At 44.8% G+C, this 21,796-nt stretch overlaps 4 protein-coding genes across 4 annotated transcripts; 3 read left to right on the forward strand and 1 right to left on the reverse strand.

Annotated features, from left to right (window-relative positions):
* The first annotated feature begins 34 nt into the window (after nucleotides 1–34).
* On the forward strand, nucleotides 35–2,856 carry LOC120955827 (intraflagellar transport protein 80 homolog). Its single transcript, XM_049610512.1, has 3 exons — nucleotides 35–991; nucleotides 1,051–1,430; nucleotides 1,491–2,856. The coding sequence occupies exons 1-3, from the start codon at nucleotides 188–190 to the stop codon at nucleotides 2,575–2,577; spliced, it is 2,271 nt and encodes a 756-aa protein (XP_049466469.1). The 5' UTR covers nucleotides 35–187; the 3' UTR covers nucleotides 2,578–2,856.
* Nucleotides 2,857–2,982: 126 nt separating this feature from the next.
* On the forward strand, nucleotides 2,983–4,604 carry LOC120955828 (reticulocalbin-2). The gene is made up of 2 exons (XM_040377013.2): nucleotides 2,983–4,013; nucleotides 4,111–4,604. The coding sequence occupies exons 1-2, from the start codon at nucleotides 3,175–3,177 to the stop codon at nucleotides 4,280–4,282; spliced, it is 1,011 nt and encodes a 336-aa protein (XP_040232947.1). The 5' UTR covers nucleotides 2,983–3,174; the 3' UTR covers nucleotides 4,283–4,604.
* A 554-nt stretch (nucleotides 4,605–5,158) lies between these two features.
* LOC120955826 (dedicator of cytokinesis protein 7) lies at nucleotides 5,159–12,535 on the reverse strand. Its single transcript, XM_040377011.2, has 7 exons — nucleotides 12,197–12,535; nucleotides 12,003–12,087; nucleotides 9,497–11,935; nucleotides 7,316–9,340; nucleotides 6,204–7,248; nucleotides 5,734–6,133; nucleotides 5,159–5,658 (listed from the first exon to the last, which is right to left on the reverse strand). The coding sequence occupies exons 1-7, from the start codon at nucleotides 12,235–12,237 to the stop codon at nucleotides 5,454–5,456; spliced, it is 6,240 nt and encodes a 2,079-aa protein (XP_040232945.1). The 5' UTR covers nucleotides 12,238–12,535; the 3' UTR covers nucleotides 5,159–5,453.
* Nucleotides 12,536–13,288: 753 nt separating this feature from the next.
* LOC120958813 (glucoside xylosyltransferase 2) lies at nucleotides 13,289–15,169 on the forward strand. The gene is made up of 3 exons (XM_040381831.2): nucleotides 13,289–13,757; nucleotides 13,839–14,151; nucleotides 14,216–15,169. The coding sequence occupies exons 1-3, from the start codon at nucleotides 13,606–13,608 to the stop codon at nucleotides 14,879–14,881; spliced, it is 1,131 nt and encodes a 376-aa protein (XP_040237765.1). The 5' UTR covers nucleotides 13,289–13,605; the 3' UTR covers nucleotides 14,882–15,169.
* The last annotated feature ends 6,627 nt before the right edge of the window (nucleotides 15,170–21,796 follow it).

Genomic DNA, 21,796 nt, shown 5'->3' on the forward strand with positions numbered 1-21,796 from the left:
AACTGATTTTCTTAATGGTTCATTATTTCTAATTTAAAACATCACGTTGTGCTGGTCGTTGGAAGCGGAATTATTGTTGCCATGGCAGCAGGTTATCCAACACAAAACAAACGATATTTACTTTCTTTAGGTGTCTGGAGGAACGTATTCTGTGAATTTGATAGGCAATATTTTTCCGCTATAAAAGATGAAATTTAAAACATATATTACGAAGGATTCGAAGCTGAAGGAAACGGTTGCCGCCCTAGGTTGGAGCAACAATGAGGACGTATATAGTTGCAGTGAAGATCAACAGGTGTACAGATGGAGCTCGACCAATCGGGAAATGGTGCAAGTGGCTAAACTTCCCGAAGGATTCATACCAACTGATTTGCATTGGCTCGTTGGCAAAGGTCCAGGAATGGGAACGCCCGGTGCTAGTGCCCCGGGTTCCAGCAAAGGAGGAGAATCGCTACTGATAGCCGGCGCTGATGGCCGCTTTGTAATACTAAATAAAAGCGCACGAATAGAGCGAAACGTGCCGGCACACACTGGGCCGATTGTGACGGCCCGCTGGAGCCCAGACGGGGCCGGGTTGCTATCTGCCGGTGAAGATGGCATTATAAAAATTTGGTCCCGATCGGGAATGTTGCGGTCTACGGTTGTACAGAACGAAGGTCAAATCCGATGTGCCCGATGGTCTCCGAATGCTACAGCCATCGTCTACTGCCAAGGACCGTTTGTAGCCATCAAACCGCTTGCCGCAAATAGTAAGCTAACGAAATGGAGAGCGCATGAAGGAATGATCCTTTGCCTGGCTTGGTCTAACAACACGGGTATGATTGGAACCGGAGGCGAAGATTGTCGTTATAAGATTTGGGATACATTAGGAACGAACGTGTATACTAGTGTGGCCGATGACTATGCCATAACATCCATTGATTTCTGTCCAGATGGAGAGCTGTTGGCCATAGGTGGATTTAATATGTTGAAGCTTTGCCACTACACAGGAGTAAGTAACATTGGCGTTATATTCTTACAATTCATTGAAATTGTACTATTTCCCTGCAGTGGAGCCACAGTATTGTACGATTCAACCAACAAGTGACAGGATCACTATTCAATATTGTGTGGTCCGCCGATAGTACACAAATAGCATCCTCAACTAGCACTGGATCTTTGCTCTTTGGACACATCATCGAACGAGAGCTTAGAAATCGAAACCTCAAGGCAATTACCACGGGACGGAAAACAATTCAACTACAAGACATTGTCGCACGCACCAACGATACGCTAGACTTCTCGGAGCGAATTATTAAATGGGAATTAGGATACGGGCATTTAGTTGTGGCTACAGTCCATCAAGTACATATCTTCAACGAGCATTATGTTAACACCCCGATCATTATAGATGGACGCAGTGATATTCGAATTATTATGCTTGGGAAAAAGTATGTTAGCTAGTAGCCCAACCGTGTATCGCACTAAATAATGTCCCGTTTTTTTTGCAGACATTTCATTCTGGTCGACTATAACTCCATCTGGATCTACACATATACAGGAAGGCTGCATTTGAATCCTCGTTTTCCAGGATCCCAAGCGCAGATACCCCATCTGAACGGACGTTGCATATCGCTCGGCATGGATTCGCTAGCAGTGCGCGATCATTCGGATCAAACTATAATCCATGTATTTGACCTGCTACCTGGGGCTACACGACAGGAAGAACCTTACAGCATCCAAAGCAAATCGTCCGTTTTGGAGGTGGCTGTATGTCGGTTTGGTAACCCGGACGATCAATATCTGGTGTATATAGACGCCAACCAAGATCTGTACATCACGAGCGTTCATAGCGGACCAGAGTATGTGATGCACAAGATCGGAACGCAGATAACGACAGTGATGTGGTCTTCTGATACAAATATTTTGGTCGGATTGCACGATCTCAGCTATACCGTCTGGTACTGTCCGGGGGAAGCCTGTGCTGACCCTACGCTAATTGCTCTCACCACATTCACCTACGATACTAGCGAGTTTGGTAAAAACATTACGCTGGAGAACTTTGAAGGGGCAAACATTACTTTCCGCAGCTCTGGAGCTATATTCACTATATCGGTCAAAACATACTGCGTGATTCTGCACAAACTGTTTGCAGAAAACCAGTGGGAACGGGCATTGAAGCTGTGTCGTTTAGCCCAGAACCATCTACTGTGGGCGACTCTGGCAGCGATGGCTTCGAAGCGCAATCAGCTAGAAATAAGCGAGGAAGCATTTTCCGCTTCGTTGCAGATAGACAAAGTGAACTACTTGAACTACATCAAGTCGCTGCCCGCTTCGAGTCCCGAGCATATGGCCGAAAACTCGATAATGAATGGTCGCATTCAAGAGGCAGAGATCATTCTTATGCACAATAAGCGCATCCCCGAAGCGATACGGTTCTGCATGCGAATGCACCGATGGAATAAAGCGCTAGAGGTAGCACTTAAGCATGGTACCGATGTGGAGTTAGTGTTGGAGGAGCGTAGGAAATATTTACAAGCATTAGAGCGGGAGGAAAATGATGCCCAATTTCTGGCAATGGAGGAGCGGCTTGAGTAGTGCAGTGTTTTTATCGAATAGAATGATAGCAACAAAACGTGAAATTACCTGTAAACATATCCTGAAAAAGCGAAAGTATAATGCTGGTTTTTATGAAATAGTATCGTCTTATAACCGACATTTCAATAATCCAACACGTGCACTATCTTCTAGTGGCTAATAAACTTATAATCATTATCACAAAATTGATATTTACGTAAAAATAAATGATAAGTTTGGCGAGAACTACGCCACAGCGCTGAAGCTGTTGAAACATTTTTAGAATTTGTCAAAATGCACCACTCGAACTAGGAGTCGGCAACGGTATTGCAACTGGTACGTGTATCTTTTCTTAGATGAAAATGCATGTTCCGTTTTGACATTGGATACACGAAAAAAATGACACAATTTCACGAATTCCGGACGAATCCACAAGCTTCATCCAATATTTCTGTTTACATTATTTTTCCGCAGCCTCCATTAGATAGCCACATTCCTGGCATCTAATAGCTTCGGATGGAGTAGGTGATAAGATAGTGGAGTTTTTGTTGGCTAGGAATCCTACACCATCGAAGCTGAAACAGGATTGGTCACAGTAAAAAAAGAAGTGCTTCTGCCATGAATCGCGTTATGTGGCTATCGGTTTGTTCGATACTGCTGATTGCAGTTTGCGTGCAGTGTGCGGCTACGCACAAGCATACCCACACGCACACGGTCAATAAGGAACGCACCGAGGATGGAGCATATGCTCCGCGGGATGCACATCATATGGAAGGCGGAGAACACTTTTCAGAGTTTGACCACGAAGCGATCCTCGGAAGCGTTAAGGAAGCGGAGGAGTTCGACAATTTGTCGCCGGAAGAGTCCAAAAAGCGGCTAGCGCTGTTGGTTGTCAAGATGGATCAGAACTCCGACGGTTACGTTGATCGTCACGAGCTCAAGGCATGGATTCTACGGTCCTTTAAGAGCCTTGCGGAAGAAGAAGCATCGGAGCGATTTGAAGACGTCGATTTGAACAACGATGAATCCGTGACGTGGGAAGAATATCTGCAGGAAACATATGGAATGGATAGCGAAGATGAGGAAGGTGTCCGCCTTCCGTTTGAGGAGCCCCGAAATGAGGAAGAACGCAAGCTCGTTCAGGACGATAAAGAAATGTTTGAGGCTGCTGATACCAATCGGGACGGAAAGCTGGACTCGACCGAGTTTGTGCAGTTCATCTCTCCGGAAGAATTCCCCCAAATGCTTCCCATAATATTGCAACAAACCCTTCGCGATAAGGATACGAACAAGGACGGTCGTATCGATTTCCAGGAGTTTGTAGGAGACAACGCAAAAGATCACGACAAGGAGTGGCTGATTGTTGAGATGGACAAATTCAAGGAAGATTTCGATAGGAATAACGACGGCTTCCTGAGCGGCAATGAAATCCTGTCATGGGTTGTTCCAAGCAATGAGTAAGTTTTTGAACGCATCCATTTTAATGCATAGTTAAAGTTATTGTATCATTTAATGTATCCCAAATACATTTCCTTCCTTTCCGGCAATTTGCAGCGAGGTAGCTAGCGATGAAGTAGACCACCTATTTGCTGCCAGCGATGACGATCATGATGACCGTTTGTCACATCAGGAAATCATTGATAAGTATGACACCTTCGTTGGTAGTGAAGCAACCGATTACGGCGATCATCTTCAAAACATTCATCATTTCGATGATGAACTATAATAATGGTTTGCTGGACCAGTCGTCGGGCCATTGTATAAATGGCGCATACACATCGCATACTGATATGTATTTCATTTCACTCTACAAAAGCACTCTCGAATAGCTCCTATTTAATTTATTCTATCGTATCGGTACTAATTTCTGTCGTACTCTTTTATAGTGTCATTTGCACAACTATCAATAACAGTTGCCATATACTAGATAGAGATTATATAGCGTACCTAACATATTTTTGCCAAATAACTTATGTTCTTTCATTGTATGATTATTAAAATGTAATAAAATAAATTTGGCTGGAGTTCTTCTTGATGCCACATTTAAATTGTCTCCCTTAAATTATCCATAAATAATCGTTTTCGGATACATGTGTGTTCGTACGTTCTATCGCCACTTTATCTCACTTTTTGCAAGTACTTTATTGCAATGATATTTATAAAAAAGCTCATAGATAATTTGTTCATTGTTATGTAGTAGTGAATTTTAAAATGTTGCTCAGTACCATTCCGATGTTTAGCTCGGAGTCACGGGATATAATAGTGCAGAGTTATTACTGCTCATTCGTATTTTTATCATGGTCATATGATATCAACCTTATTGTGCATTTCCGCAAAATATTTCACGTTACGATACCTACACTTATTAACATGTACTACGAAAGCTAAATGCTATACTTAAATGGGAGATGGGGAGTGTTTGATCCTAATGCGTATGATACGGCCACACTGATGAACCCAAAGAAATCATACCATAAAACATAGGAGATTGATAATTATCACTCACTTAGTAAATCTTTGGCACAGACTGATTCAAAAACACTGAGGTTTAAAGAAAATCTTAGATAAAGGAGTTAGTTAGTACATTCAACTAAGGTAAATGTTTAATGTTTCAGAGAGCGATGCCTATTTTATTCAATGGTACAAAAAATGTACGGAAAACATTATCATTACACGCAACACATCAAGTTGTAAATCATTTACTGGTAGAATAATAGCCAAGAACTTCCTATTAAACTTGTAGTTTTACTTTCATCTTTGATTTGCTGTCTGTATTGATGAATATACTACATAATCGAAACGAAGATTAGCCATTGATCAATCCATATTCCTTATGTGATACACGACAAACTCCATTGCAATTCATATGTAGAGAGCACAAACGATTAAAACAGTCTTTAGAATCGAAGTGAACAGGTCAAACGGTTGTTATTGTGGAGGTCGTTTTTCACCGCTACTAACCCCTGGGCCTGTGCTGGACTAATAGTGATCAGTGGAGCAAGGCGCTCGGTAAATACCTGATAATTCCGCTCCAGCTCCTTTTGGTAGTCTTTCTGATCAGATAGAATTAGATTACGATTCTTCTTTAGTGCATCAGCACATCTGAAACGAGAAGTAAAATCAACCATAACAAGGTCGTGGATCTTTGCTGATACGGAATGATTCACAAAAACTTACTTTTTAGAAAAATCTTTGAAACAAAGTCGTAACTTGTTCTGGTGCTTTGTTGGTATTGTGTTACCATTAGCGATATTGGAGAGGAACACGAGCGCCATTTCCATTGGACCCTGGTTGACGGTAGTGCCAATGCAACCTTGCAGAACCATTTGCAAAATTTTCGGATCTGCCGGTTCCTGGGTGGTAGCTGCAGCGAGTTCGGCAGTCTTTTTCTGTATATCCTCAATTGCCACCTCGATTGGTTCCAGCACAATTTGTTGGCGTTGCACCACCTGGATGCGTGTTTTCACATACGGGAAGTGGTTGGCGGTGGTTAAAATTGTTTTGCGTTTACACTGTTCATGTAAATCACCGTGCGCTTTTCCCGATTTCGTAAAGGGCGTAGCAAAAATGAAACGTTCTGTGTAGAGGGAAAGAAATATGATTAATAGATGGCAAAACACTTCGTGGGAGAAGTTTGCACAACTTACTTATGTTGAAATTGCGCTCAAAATACGTTTCCCTGTAACGTAGTTCATATGTTTCAAAGTACGGCTCCACATAGGTAATTTGGATGTAAGCCTTGTCCGGGTCCAGGCTTGAGATTTCCACTAAATTCGAATCTTTTATAATCTGCACCACATCTGGACCAAATCTATCCGCGTAAAAATTTTGCAGCCGACTAAATATTTCCGGCAATTTTGTAAGTGTTGGTTCCTTGTAAATGAATTCCTGCTGGTCGAGATCGCCAAACTTTGCACCATAGAAACCAACGCGAAAATAGGTGCCAAAAACACGTTTGCCCTGCAGCTGTGCAATTCGATTGAAAGCCTCCAACAGTTTACCATGAATTTGGGCTAATTTACGGAAATCTCTGTTCGCCTCACAAATCGGTATGAGCACCTTGTAGACATCGTTCATTGCCTCATACATGCCCGCAGCCTGGAAGGCGCTAGCCGCATGATCGAGTAATTGTTTCAATCCACCCTCGGTGAAGCTATTGCCAAGGCATATACCATCCTCGCCCGGGCTTACCACATCGTCCGAAACGGCTGATTCCATGAGTGCATTTGGTGAAATGTGCTTGAACGAGACGGCTCCCACCGGTAGATGGGTTTGAGATTCCAGCATACTTAGGTACTCTGCTACAAGCGCGGCACTGTGGACGTAGCACATAGCCGCTTCGGTGTGGTTTGCCCGTTCTGTGTGTTTCTTTGCCATGTTTTCAAGCCACGTGAGGCGAAGATCGGGAGAATTTTGATATCCCTTGGCAATGCGGTTCATGAGATCGAGCAACATCTCAGGGTCTTCCTGGTATTCTTTCATTTTGACTGTGTCCGACAGAATCATGTGCAGATTGAACAGCAAATCCTGGACTTGCTCGGGAAATGATGTCTCTTGTAAATCTGTATCAGATTCAGCATATACAAGTATCGTTTTCAACGCACGACGTAACGACTGTTCGCTAAATGAGGAACTAGTGCCCACCAGTGAACTGAGTGACATTGTAACCTGCATCTTCACACGAGCAAAATTCTGTAAATAATAAAGAAAAACGTATTAAAATCATTAAAAACACTCCGGAGCACACAGCCATGCTTACATTTCCTATCTCAAAGTTCTGTCTCATTAGTAGATATAACGAGGCTGCCGCCTGCGAGCGTACGGTCGGTAGCTGCGAACCACAATGTTTGAGGAGCAACAAACAAAGATCAGCACAGTTGTCCGTTTCTTCGTCGAAGAGCAAATTATGGTACTTAAACACCAGGGAGCGTTGCGAGGCGAATAGATTTTGCAATGCCAGCGTACTCTGGTTACGGGAAAGAGCATGCAGTAACACCTTCAGCACAGTGCCCAGCAGGTTGTGATGCATCTCTGAAGATGATGCAACCTGCACGATCATTTCCAACGTATCGAGAATGATTAAGCACACCTCTGTCGCCAGAGAGCCTTCAATGTAATTACACATCTCCAGTTCTGCTTCATTCTTAATATTGCTATCGTAAAACTGGGTGCGTATTTGATCCTTCTTCCAGCGAAGTTTATCCGTAGAGTTGCGTCCATCCTTACGCCGGTTGATGAGATCGTTCCTTGCTGAGCCCGTGCCACGGATGAATTCTTCCAGCTTTTCGCGCATATCCGGTGTTTTGCGGAAGCTTGAGGTGTTGCGCTTGGATGTGTTTGTCGGTTGCTTTTTTCCGCGATATTCAAAATTTGGTATACAAATGTTCAGCACCTGAAGCATTTGATGTACTCGATGCGGGCTCAACCCCATCGTGTACTTTACCAGGGTGTTTGGTTCGAGATTCTTCAACACCCACAAAAAACAGGCCAACAGATTGCGGGTATCATTCGTTAGGACCGTTTTTGGTTTGGGCGTTTCCGAGACGTAACTGTAGCGACGAATGCCAGAGATCGCAAAAGCTACCTCCGGACTAATGGTGCTCGTCGCAGGAACCGTAGCCGCCGGACCTTGGTAATCATCCAGCTGGCCGATTGTGTTCAGTCGATCGTGAGATTGCGACACAGGGGTGTGTAGCTGAGGTATAACGTCCATTACAATACCCAGCAATGGTAGATAGAGAGCTGCGACGCGGGCCCTTGCATCTGTCTCGCTGTAGCGAGGATCCAGATCATGGGAAGTAAGTAAATTCCTTAGACAACGGATCGCTTTACCGTGTAGCTGTGTATTGGAGATGTCCAGCACATTAGAGAGCTCTTGCAGGACCAATCCTACCAGAAAATGTTGCTGGCGGAACTCTACACTCAAATCTGCGTACAAAGCACGATCGTTACCAGTCATGGCGCTAATGTACGAGTTCTGACTGTGGTTCGATGTAACGCTCGGTGTTGGACTGCACGGAGCCGAAAGCACCGTATATGGAGTGCCAAAAGGTAGATTCAACGCCACAAAGTGCTCATGACTGCACACGATACGCAAAAAGTCCAGCTTATATTGAATCATGTCCGGAGTTGGTGAGCTTTTGGTCATGATCACTTTGTAGTACGTTTTAATGAGTCCATACACGAACCCACGATCCATTATACTTAGCAGATCGAATATGAAGAATGCTAAACTAGAATTTATGGATTGGGCCAGCTTTTGGTCACTGCTGTTGTAGCCCACCACTTTAGTCGTAACCAGATGTACCAACGTGGCTATATCATCAGTGTACTGATGCGGAAAGCGGCTCTTACGAGGAGAGTTAAGCGCATTCGTAAGCTCCAAATGCTCGACCATGCTTTTCACGATCAATTCAAACAGCATCCACGAGTTGGTCATCGATAATTCAGCAGCGGAACCACTAGCCACTACCCAATTGAGTGCAATTTCTTCGTGCAATAGACGTACGAGTCCATCCTTTACACCTGAGCCTGGTGAACAACCGTCCGATCGCATACTAAGGGCACGATCAACAGTACGGCTTGAATTTAGATCAGAGAGTGCCATCAAATCTGGGTTGCTTGTGCTACGATTGATTTCCTCGGCCGATGCAGGCCGTCGGATAGGCATTTGAAGTGAGGCCAATTTGCACTTCGGATCCATTGGATGAGGTATTTTACATTGATATTGAATGTAAGTGCTCAGAATGTTTTGCCGGCCGTAGCGCTCGTCAGGCTGTAGGAACTGTAAAAGTGTAAGAACATGAAAAGCAAAATCAAATTATTTTACCATCAATAGATAAATGTACATGTAGGAATAAGATGAATGGAAATGCACGATATGCTTGAATATTTTAGATAGCAAACAAAAGGAAATAGTAACAGTACAATTGACACTTACGAAGATTTTGTCAGATATCTGGCAGATTGTTTCGAATACTGTCTGTCCCAGGGACAATGCTTCGCCGCCAATCTTGTAGCTCGTTACCAGCAGCTCGATCAGCTTATCCAGTATTACTTGCAAATTTTTCACAAGTTGTTCCTGGTCAGCACTTTGCAGCTCCTGCAGCGTTTTCTTGAACTCCTTTTCCATGTTTCCTTCACCGATGCGCGGTGGAACCTTACGCATGTCTAAACATTCGCACAGATAAATAAATTTATCCAGATAATCATCCAAGGCATGCACCGAGGTAACGGCATCAATTGTAACGGAAAACACCTGCCGGTGGTTGTCCAACCACTTGGTTCCGGGTAGCTGTACGTCCGGCGGTATGAAAGAATAGTTGTTCGGTGGTTCTTCAACCATTACAGGAAGATTAAATTCGCCCACGTTTAGATGGCCGCCATCTTTAAGCACCGGCAGCCAGGTGTAGCCTACCGGCGTTTCTACTGTTGTTTGCACTTCCTGTGGTTTCTTCTGACAGGAAACATGGAACAGAGTGAACAAGATGTGATGATTCTGCTTCAGATTGGCTGGCAGCTCAATTTTAATCTCATCGTAAAACGTCGGCTGCTTATTGTGATAATTGACCGCACTATAGGCCTCGGTACTGAACTCCGAGCACGAACTCTTGCCGAAAATGGCCGGAAGTGCATCCGACTGCTTCTCACCACCCATTAGCTGCACGCGCACGGCAATGTTGCGAGCCGAGCCAGCACGTGTCGAAAAATTAAGCTCCTTTGGCGAAACAAACAGCAAATTACGGTAGGCGTAATATGGGTTCAGTATCGGTGTGGATGGAAATTCCAGAATTTCCTTCACCGGCCGAGAATGATCATCCGGATAAGGGTCGATTTTTGCCAACTCTGGTGTCAGTGCGTACTTCAGCTCTTCTGGAGCGGGAGCAATCTCTACCTTTATCGATCCTGGTATACATTTGTGCTTTTTCATGAGCGCGGCGGGCCGTTTCAATTCCGGTAAAAATTTATACAACTCTTCGTCCTTCATTTTGTCGGACTCTTGTTTGAAGAAGCTTGCTACGGTAATTGTGATCGGTCGGAATGTTTCAATGCTGTTGGCAAAATCATCCGGCGACCAGGAGCGGCGCTTTTCCATCTTCCGCTCCAATGATCCCCGCCGTGTAAGTGTGCCCATATCGGTGGCTCTTTTACGGAATTGATCGAAGCTGCTAGTAGACGATTTGCGGTCCAAGCTGTTGGAGCTTGATGCCGAGCCAATGCTCTCACGGTCATCCTTTTCCATGCCGTCTCCGTTAAAGATGCCGGTTAAATAGATGCCTGTCCAAGCAAACGGCATTCGATACTTTCCGAGCCGTTCGCAATAATCGGCCGCATTAGATTTGGCTTTATCCTTGTATTTGTCCTTATCGTCCTTCAGATAAGGTTCGACTGAATCTTTGATATCGCCTTGAAGCACTTTTTCCAGCCTTATTACGAGGTACAGTTCGTTGCTCGGGTTCGTTATGTCGAAGATAGCTTCTCGCGCCTGGGTGCTGATATCAGCAAACGGCACATGGTTCACTAGCATGCGCCGCAACGACTCCGGATTCATGTCGAAGTAAAAGTTTTCCGACAGCTTTTTCTTCTCCTTAGCATCGTATATAGCCATCGAAGCGAAGATAGGCTCCACCTCTAGCTCCAGTTTTAGATGAAGGCATTTCACGTGAATTCGATTGCCCAAATGTTCCATCGGCATGTCTGCAGGCATGCGTTTCTCGATCGCTTCTTCCGTTTCACCATCTGCGTACAAACCAAATAGTGCCGGTTGGCGCTCCTCCTGCCGTTTGCTTTCATTGCTTTGATCGACACTTTCTGGCGGAACTCGCTCTAGCACACCCGTAATGAGAGGATCGTTCACCGAGCTTCTCAGATCAAACGATGCCCAAGATCCCCGTGGGGTGAGCGTATCGGTACAGGTGGACACCGATGAAAGACTCGCAATAGACTGGCGACTGCTCGGGGTACAGCTTTCACTGGCATACAGCGTGGTAGAAGTGACCGATTCTTCCAACGATACCAAGTTGCTGAAGTCCCGATCTATTTCAAACTCCTGTTGGTACGACGTGGGACTGAGGGCTCCCTTATCTTTCCGTTCGCGCGCGTTACACGAACTGGAGTGGTGTCTTGCCGAAAACTCTACCACCTTCCAGGGCCTTGTGAAGCAATCGACACAGTGCTGCACATAAAGTGGCAACACCTCCATCGGCTCCTTCGGGATGACATGTTCGGTGGTACGTATTTTACGCGGCACTATCTTCACCTGTACATCCCCAGAAGGGAAGTCAAGAATCGATCTAAGGTGATCCTTTTGCAACAGTGTGCTATGTTGGGCCAGAAATTCCTCATAATCGATCGGCTCTACCAAATCGCACAGTGATATCTGGGGAAAAACGAAAATGTATTAGTAATGCAGCTCAACACTCTCACATTTTACAACAACGACTCACGGAAGACGAGCACACGGAGCTGCTATCACTTTTCGATAAAAGTTGGTAGTTTGCCACGTTCTTCCGGATGTCCGAGGAGTTGTGTCTGCGGAAAGAATTGACGAATTGATTAGATCCCACCGGACAATACACGGAACCGTCCGCTTTGGGAATGCAAGGGCGTCGCCCTTCCCAATTTCCTGGCGTATGCTTACTTGGTCAGCTTTGAAGCGAATGCTCGCTGTGCAGACGACATCGTTGAGTGTCGTTGCACCAATATTCGCTTCTTGCAATGACTGCACTGCGCCTATTAACACGCCCTTTCTTTCTTACGCGCGTGGTTCTATTTTGCGTACTCAGAAAGTATGGTATCTCGTGTTACTTCTGCGCGGATATTTCACAATTCCAAAACAACTCAAAGGTTCATGCACTCGGCTGAAATCGTAGAAAATAGCACATTTTCCAATATTTGGTGTATTTTTATTCTCTTTCGCGTGCGGGTTGCAAAAAATCCATATTTGTTGTTATCCCATTTGTTTCCCGTACAACCCGTACAACACGGCGAGAGTTTTTGACGTTCGTATAGCGCTGCATCTCGCTCATTTTCTCTACCCTTCCTTGTCCATATGCTTTTCGTTGTGTTGATGACAATTTACGCGCATCATATATCGCGGTGTGTATGTTTTCGCTCGTTGAGTCATGCCATCTCTTTCGCGCATATGGACGTGAGAAAAAAACGTAAACAAACTTGGTGGTTGACTCAATTTAATTTGCACAATTTAGTTCAATTATTTGCATCGAAATCGATTACAGTTTATTACAAATGTAATTAAATTGATGAGTAAGGGTCGTAGGAAAGTTGCGCAACGCGTAGATCATCAATTCAAGGAGGCACACGCAAAAATCAGCGTGGGCAAAAGACCAGGATGAAACCAGATAACATATCCGGCGGCTGGTAAGTTTGTTACAAAATGCATTATCTTAATGATTACATGAACAAGGCATGGTATTTTGAACTCCGATGGGGTCAATGAGGGGGAGGAGGAGAAGTGGTGCAGCGTATTTTTTGTCATTTAATTTTGTCCACCAACACAACCGCACACCAAGCTTTTTGGCGGCCAGCTTGAACCCTCAAAAATCCTCACAACGTCTTTCAAACACGCTCGCCAGCGAGGGAAAATCGTACCGATTTGGAGCGATGGCGAGCTTGTGAAAACCACGGTTTTTACCCTGCGGGAATTTTTGACGCTGCGTTTTGTTTTATCGCTCATAGTGCGCAGGTGGTGAAATACGCTCGCAATTTGACAGCCAACAACGAGAGCATTTTAATGTTATTATTATTTACATTTACGTGCGGCATTTGTTGCATTACAAAGCTTGCGTGGAAATTCGCGTGTATTTGCTCCAGGATCTTTTCACCAAAACCATGCGTAACGCACTCCATATCAAAAAAAGAACAGAACACTGAAGTGGTTACCGGACGTTCCGTGTTCATCTTTTTGTGTGCCATGATAGGAGCCCATTCGCTTGTTTGTAGAACGATGTCGCGACGCGAATAGTTTGGGCATAACATTAATGAAACAATAAACGATGCTCGAATGTGCTCCTGAGACGCCAAAAAACAATGAAGACCTTCCGATACTTGGCATTACTGGCGGCGGCATCGTTTTTATTGCTCCTGTACTACATCTACCGGGTGGGCGACAGACCCAACAGTAGCGACCAGAATTTAGCGGAACATCTCACAGATGGACACACGACAGCAGCTGTTAGTAGGTAAGGAGTCATCCAGAACAGTGACTGTGTAGTTGTTAAACATGACGTAGTTGGCTAAGAGTAATTTAATGAACATTACAGGAAATCTTACGCACATTCGTCGAATGGCACCGAAATATCGGTGGTGGTGGTGGCATGCAACGAAAGGCACAACGAAGCCCTCAATATGATCAAATCGGCCATCATATTCAACCGTAATCAGTCACCATTACGGTTCGTTATCATAGCAGAGGAGAAATTAAAGTTGAACTTTATGGAAAAGTTAAACGATTGGCAGGAGGTAACCGATCGAATATTTACGTATGAAATCCATTCCTTAACATTTCCACGCGCCAACAAGGACGAGTGGAGGAAATTGTTCAAACCTTGCGCTGCCCAACGGCTATTCCTACCGGTAAGATTGATGAACATGCCCCGAAAAGAAGTAGTTTTCAGTAAAAGTATGTTTTGTTTTGCAGTCTCTTCTTCAACATCTAGATGCGGTGCTGTACGTTGATTCTGACACCGTGTTCCTGTCGCCCGTACAAGAAATTTGGGCAATGTTTCAGCAATTTAACGCAACCCAGTTTGCTGGCATGGCCCCGGAGCATGAAGACATGAATGCGGGCTGGTATAATCGCTTCGCACGCCATCCCTACTACGGTGAGCTGGGGGTAAACTCGGGCGTCATGCTGATGAATCTGACGCGTATGCGAGAGTTCCGGTGGGAGGAACATATACTGCCAATTTATCGCGAGTATCGCTTGCAACTAGTTTGGGGCGATCAGGATATCCTTAACGTGCTGTTTCACTACAATCCCGATCGGTTGTACGTGTTCCCTTGCGACTGGAACTACCGCGCCGACCATTGCATGTACATGAGCGTGTGCGATGCTCCCGATGGGGTGAAAATCATTCACGGCAATAGGGGGTATTTTCATTCACGGGCGCAGCCAATTTTTAACCTCATCTACTCGACCATAGAAGAATTTACATTTCGGACAGACGTGTACGGTAACTTCATTCGCACAATCGAAGAATCGCTGGTGCTACCGAGCAACTCGAACTGTGATAAGCTGTTGGACAAATTCTTGCAGGATCCGCGCAAATATTTCAAAGAAAATCAGTACGAAGAGGTACCCTAGCGAGAGCGCGGAAGTGCAATTTGGTCGGGGCTACATTTTTTTTCTATTCTCTCCCAGTTCAACCACCTATTCCACTTAAACTCGCAAACGTCCATTCCAAGATGATATTTTTACCAGCCAGTGAAGAAAGAAAAATCTAGGAGATTAACGACCAATACTCATGACGAGGAAGATTTCTTTAGTGTAACGATACAATCAGTATGGGCGTAAGTTAAAACAATGTAATTGATCAACGTGTGTATAAATAAATGTATTTGTGCTGTTTGTAATATATACGCGTAGAATTAATTAGTTTAGTTTAGTGTGTGCGCAATAACGTACAACTGCTTCTAACTCACGATTTACCGCAACAATAATTTCCAATATTTCGGTTTGATCCATGTAACACAGCTCTACAGCAAACCAAGTTTTACTGTATCGGTAAAGTTAATTAATCTTAATTTCATTCAATCCCTAGTGAATTCAATCATCCATAGTTAGATTAATGCAGATCGGTTCTTGTTGGTTGTGTCTGCTACCGATTGACCGTTGCTATAATAAGCGCCTGGCTAACAAACATTCGCACATTGGCAATCATACTTACATGTGTTGCTTGTTGAAACACGTTTCCATACGAGTATCATCACACCAAGACAATGACCACCACTTGTACAAATCAGAAAATAAATCTCCCCCTATTAGCACCGCCACCGGTGGACCGGGTACTGACGGACCTGTTTGTGTGCTGCTGGGCGAATCCGAAAGTACGTCGAACAGTAGTAAAATCAGGACAGGGCGCGAGGAAGAGGTAAAGTTCAAACCAAATGACGGTATGGCCACAGAGGTTACATCGCTGCCTCGAAAAGCCGGTAATCGTCTCGCTTCGTCTTGCGCCCTCGCCTGCGATCGTCTCCACCGGATCGACTATTGCCGGAGCGTCGTTAAAGGTCGTATCTTCTGCCGTATGAATTGGAAGCGTGTGGCGTGTGTGTGTGGTGTAGCGGTTTTTGCTAAATGCACTTGGCGGACAGTTTCATTAATAATAATAACGTAAACCTTCCCCTCCTTCCCTTCTTTTTCTCTCGCTCTTACTCTCAATGGCAATGGCATCTGTTTGGCGTATCGGGTGAGCAGACTTGTCCAGCGCCCGTCCTCTAATGCACAAACGCTTGATGCTGTGTGCGTTTTCTTCTTCTAAAGATCTCCATAGCATTTACATTTCACGGTTCGCTGGTAAATGTTGTTAAACTTTACAGTCAATATCAGCTGGCAGGTACTTGCTTTGAAGATCGTGAAGTCTGCAGTCAAGTGCCATTGCTTGGTAGTGGGTGAAGCGGTCCTCTACTTGTGTCTCTGTGCAACGAGCGTCGAATCGTTTGGCGATGGAACTCTGCCTGGCGGTGGAAAAAAGTGGTAAAACTTCTTTTCGGGCTGACATTCGACATTCGATACAGTCCCGCAGTTTATGTTTCTCGTGCATGTCGTCAACCGATTTGTATTCCGCTGGTGAAACGTCCCATCGCCAAGCATAATAAGCCGGGCCGCCGCGGGGACTATATTTATGTTCGCTACGCCTTATAGCACACGATCTTCATCTTCATGCGTCCCCGGGGATAGCATATGTATGTTTGCGTCGACATGGACCGGGCAGGGCGCGCCCAACCCATTCCACCGACTTCCACGAGGAAGCTTTCCCTCACTCCCTCCCCATCCCCCGGGCAGGATGAAGCTTAAGCGATGCGTTGTATATAAATATGTATTCATAGTCGAGCACCGCCTCTCCAGCAAGTCGTTACGGTCATCGTTTGGAGGATGCATTGTTATGCTGAAGAAGACTCTCATCTCGATGATCTCGAACGGTTGCGGTGAAGTGTGACTTGTTTATCATGCGTTTAACTGGCCCCACGTGCTGGGAGGGTGGGGCGGCCAGCATTATCGCAACAATCATCACCTGCCGACTACTATATACGTAAGCTCGCACGGATCAGGTCCGACCGTCGTCGTCGTCGTCGTCGTCTTTGGTGCCGAAAATGAGTCAAGGTTAGGCGCGTCTCGTCCCATCCGTCTGGCCCTCGGAATGGTTCGTTCAGATGAAGCATTGATTGCAATCGATCGGGCTGGGCACCCAGGGTAAGAAGGTCTTCGGGTCGGGTCCAACCCTGTGGCATCATCGAATTGAACAACAACAGGTCCGGTGCGGTAGCGCTCCTTTACCCTTTCTGTTCTGGTATGCACACAGGTTTTGGGTTATGTATATGCGCATTTCCATCACAAAGCAACCTCACCACCTCCCCTTGCGAACGAGCTTTTTGAAAGCTCCACTTGCTACACCGTCTTGCTGTCCTATTTGGAAGCAGTGTATGTGGAGAAATGTGTATTTTAGCAGGAAAAAGGGAAAGATCATGCTTTGATGCGATTGAACGATCGACGTAATCTGGGAAATATTACTTACACTTTTTTTTTCTTATTTTACCATCATGATCATGCTTGCAGCTTTGCTTAGTACCGGCGTACAAATATTGATAATGTTGATTTTAGTGTCTTTCGCAGTTCCACCTCACATTTGGCATTTATTTAAAAAAAAAAGTGTCATGAAATCACAACGTTGATTAGCAGCATCGCAACACCCCAACACCGCAATGGAATGTTGCTAATACACTCCTAATGTATCGCAATTTCAACCAGCGTCACGCTCAGTGTCCCCGTATTGATTTTATGGCAAGATTACGTAGGACACATTTTTCACCGTTAGTGAGTGATCTGCCAGCAACATTATGGTTAAAGGAAAGTGTTTTTATCAACAGTAGACGCATGGCAACGATTCCACCAACGTACCTCCCATGGGTGTCGGCTTTTTCGGGTTGCGTAATGATTGTTTGTCGATTTGCAAGCACAAGGAACAGAAAAAAAGAAGAAGCTCCGGTAACACAAACAGGCCCAAGTGTTTATTAATGTTTTGATTGTTACACCACCACTGAGCGTCCCCATCGGCGGTACAGGGTAGAGGGACGGAGGATTGGTGCAGCCCCGAGAGAGCTGTAGCTCCCCTCTAAGCGTTTGCGGTTCCTGTTGTAAATCATATTAGCCTTCAGGTTCGGTACTTAACACTTGCCGTTGTCTTCGACAACACCTGGCCATTTGGGTACCGGTTGGCGTACTTCTGAACCGCTGGCTGGCAGGCAAAGAATGACACCGGCCGACGTTTTACGATGACTGGTTGAATAAATCAAATTGATTTAATAGATTATTCTCCTACACCATTTACCACCGAGCAGTGCTATTGATGCTGCTACGTTCTTTGAACAGGTTATTTGCGTTCGACCGACATTCGAACGGTTTCGCTTATGTTTGGCATTTAAGCCTGGCGCCAATATCGAACTTTACATTACATACCTTACGCCGCCTGCATATGCTATTGATGGCATAAATTATGAAATTTAAATTTCATCTAAACTGTGAAAGCAGGTAGTTTTAGCTACATAGGCAAAATCGCGGCTCAAATGGCTATTCAAATTTGCAAACCAACGTAGCCGTTAGCTTTCTCTCGCACGCCTGTCACCTCACGATCATTGACTGGAAGAAAGCTTTTCATGCAAATCATCAATCATTGGGGCGATTTTGTTTTATTTATTTCCCCCGCCATATCACAGCCTCTTGGCAAAGGTGTGAAGCATAGACAATGGGCCATCTGATAACAGGATACGTTCATATTTCGAGGCGCGTTAAAATTCGCCAGAGCGCAGAGTGTCATCCCGGTGGAGACGCTGTTTTTTCTGTTTTTTTTTTGTAAGGAAGATCGAACACTGGAGTGGTGGAGATATACACTAAGCATGGAAAAAATGGAAAATGGGAAGCATGAAGGAGGATGCTTAAATTAAATATTTGCGTTTATTTTGCCTTTAATCCTCAGAACTTCGGGACGAACAGCACACTAAGCCTGCCGGCAAAGCGAGGAATTATTATCAACCGGTTTGAAGTAGCTGGAATGCAAAGGAACCGGTTTTCATATTCTATAAAGCGCTTCGGAGTGGGATTATATTTATTATTGTCAAAATTTGCACGCTTCATAATGAACAGCACTTTGGTTGCGCCTTTTGGTATCCTCCCAAGAGGTATCCCGCACAGAGGAGAGCTTCTGAGCTTCGGTGAATATTTAGGGGGAAATATAAGGTTCTCCAAATACTGATAAAATGCAGGAGATCAAGAAAACCTTAGAATATTGAGCTGAAGCTTTATTTAATACGCAACCTGCAGAGGAGGTAGGAAGCACCCGTTCGCTAATATCAGTACTGCATCATATGGGACACACATACACAAAAGTGCGAAAATGGTGCGTGTTGGTCAGTGCTGGCGATGTAAAGGTTCTACCGTTTCGTTCGGCTACAGCGAAATCTCACGAACCTTCTTCTGTTGCTTCAGCTGCAGTGCACATTGACATTGACCTCGAAGATAATTGATGACACACTGCCGCTATTAACGTGCTGCTTATTGCATGGGAATGGCCAAGGCAACAAGTTCATCTTCGTCATACGCGCCCGCCGGTCGTCAGAATCAGTCAAGAATAATCGAACGTTGAATCGATTGGAAAGAGGTTTCATTCGCTTCACTCTCGGCATATCGTACTGTTTTTGATGAGATTTTTATACTTTAGGCGCGAAACGAATCCCAACCGCACTAGTGACTGGGCCGTTTTGCCCTGGCAAGGTCTCACATCTCACAGCGTGATGATACCTCGAATGTCACCAATTTTCTCACGAACAACCAATTATGACTATGAGTGCATGCAATGGACGTGTGATCCATTCGATGGCTTGTTAATCTTTTGATCCTTCTCGGTGAAACCGAATTATTAAACATGGTAGATTTTGATATACCGTACATTAATAGCAAACGAAATGTTAAGTAGTCAACGATTTGGGGGTTATTTTGTAGTTTGCATATTACAAAATACGTTTGTAGTGATTTCGGCCTACGGGAGGATCTATAATGTTATCAAAGTTGTAATGTAGTGTATAAATGACCCAATATTTAAGCCAACCATCGTCCTTGTTTCCTCTTTGATCATCAATCAAATGTCAAAAGGTAAAAATATTCATGCGCCTATGAGCTAGTTATCGCATTGCTGAATGCTGACGAACCATAATTTAAGTAAGTACCCATTTTTAGCGATATGGGTCCAGTACAAACGGAATAATGTAGAACGCCTTTGGGTGAACTATTCCCATCGCGCACTATCAACGGCAGTGGCAGATCGAGGCGTTAGAAGGAATCCCCTATCTGGAAGCAGTGCTGCTGAAATGTTGAAAAAGTCGAGAGCTCCGTTACGCACGCATAAGCTTTAAATGTCGCCATTTGACATTGGATCTGCCATAGTAAGTGTTGGATTTTGTGTAAAAACCCTTGCAGTTGATTTGGCTTTGAACCGTGCGCATCACTTATATGCGTGCAGTATCAGGACACTGTGCGAGGTAATTTGAGATCAACCCTGACTTTCAAAAGTGCACCATAATATAACGCTCCGGAGACGGCGGAGACCGCGACAGTTAACGGGCAGAGTGCTCCATTCGGTTAATAACTCGCCAAATATATCGATGAGATAATACACACATGATCGCATCGGTCGATCGTGAGCGTCGCCGCAGCAGCGCAAACTTAGTACAGTACGGACACGTGATGCATTTCAATCAGTCAATGCACAATGTGATCGAATCGAATCAAGTCGATCGAGCGGAGAGGCTTTTCGCCGAGCAGCGCCGTCACGATGACACCATTTTGAACCGATTCACCCCTATGCTACACACACCGTCGCAAATTGCTTGCAAAAGTCGATCGATCGCATCAATTGCATTTGTTTACGCGCTCCATCCCGTGAGTGATCGATCGAGTGGGTTTGAAAATTGCAACCCTGCTGCCTGTGCTTCGAAGCGACAATGCATTATTAGTGGAAATAGCCGTAGTACAGTACAGCCGATCGTTGGATGTACGACTCTAAAGATGAGTAATTGAATGGGAGGCTGAGCTTCCCATTCGCCATTCCACTCGCCGTATCATCGCCGGAGACTGCAACGCAGGGTGAGGATAGTAAATAATTGGATGACATTGAATGCATTGCATGTGTGGCTGCCCACGTATAATTATCCATTCGGGATCCGGCCACGCTGTGGTAGATAACCTATGAAAATAAAACAATTCCCTATTTTAAAATTCTAATACAAAGCACGCGCTGGAAATCCGTCCCAGCTGCTGACCGACATCGGAGATTACTCCTGCTCGGCACGTGATGAGCGACGAGATGAGCAAGGGCCAGAGCGTTATGCACAGGGACCACAGATGCCTGCCGTGCCAAACCAGTGAAAGGATGAGTATGTGCTAAACATGATGGGAATGCACCGTGCTTTGTAGTACACGATCAAGCTCTGGGACTAGTCGTAATAAATGTTGATAAAAACGGCAAACAATGAGAAATCGTGAGCTGAGTGGCGAATTTGTTTGTGTCGCGACAAAAATATCACGAGCATGGAAAATGAAAATTTGTTCGTGGTGCATGTGAACTGGGAATTAGCAAGCACTCGTTGAATGTTAAAATGCGTTAGGCTCGTATGGCGAAACCTCTTACCAACAGCACGACCGGTCTTGCACCAATTCCAAAGCCATTGCGAAAGCTTGATCCTGAGATAGCTACTTCCGCAACGAGATGATACAAAAAGTAAACTTTAACCATTTACAATAACCAGTAAGGCCAACTAACTAATACCACGAGCAGAAGCAAAAAAAAAAAACAAACAAAAAAATGTGCGCTGTGCAAACGAAGCAATTAAAGCAAAATTGTGAAATACCTTCCAGGATATCAGAACCTGTCCATGCTCAGAAACCTTGTAATGCAAAAAAACAGTGGCTTCTGCCGTGTGCCCGCGTCGACAAGATGCCTCAATCATA

The sequence above is a fragment of the Anopheles coluzzii genome, chromosome 3 (genome assembly GCF_943734685.1).
Source record: "Anopheles coluzzii chromosome 3, AcolN3, whole genome shotgun sequence".
Taxonomy (NCBI): Eukaryota; Metazoa; Arthropoda; class Insecta; order Diptera; family Culicidae; genus Anopheles; species Anopheles coluzzii.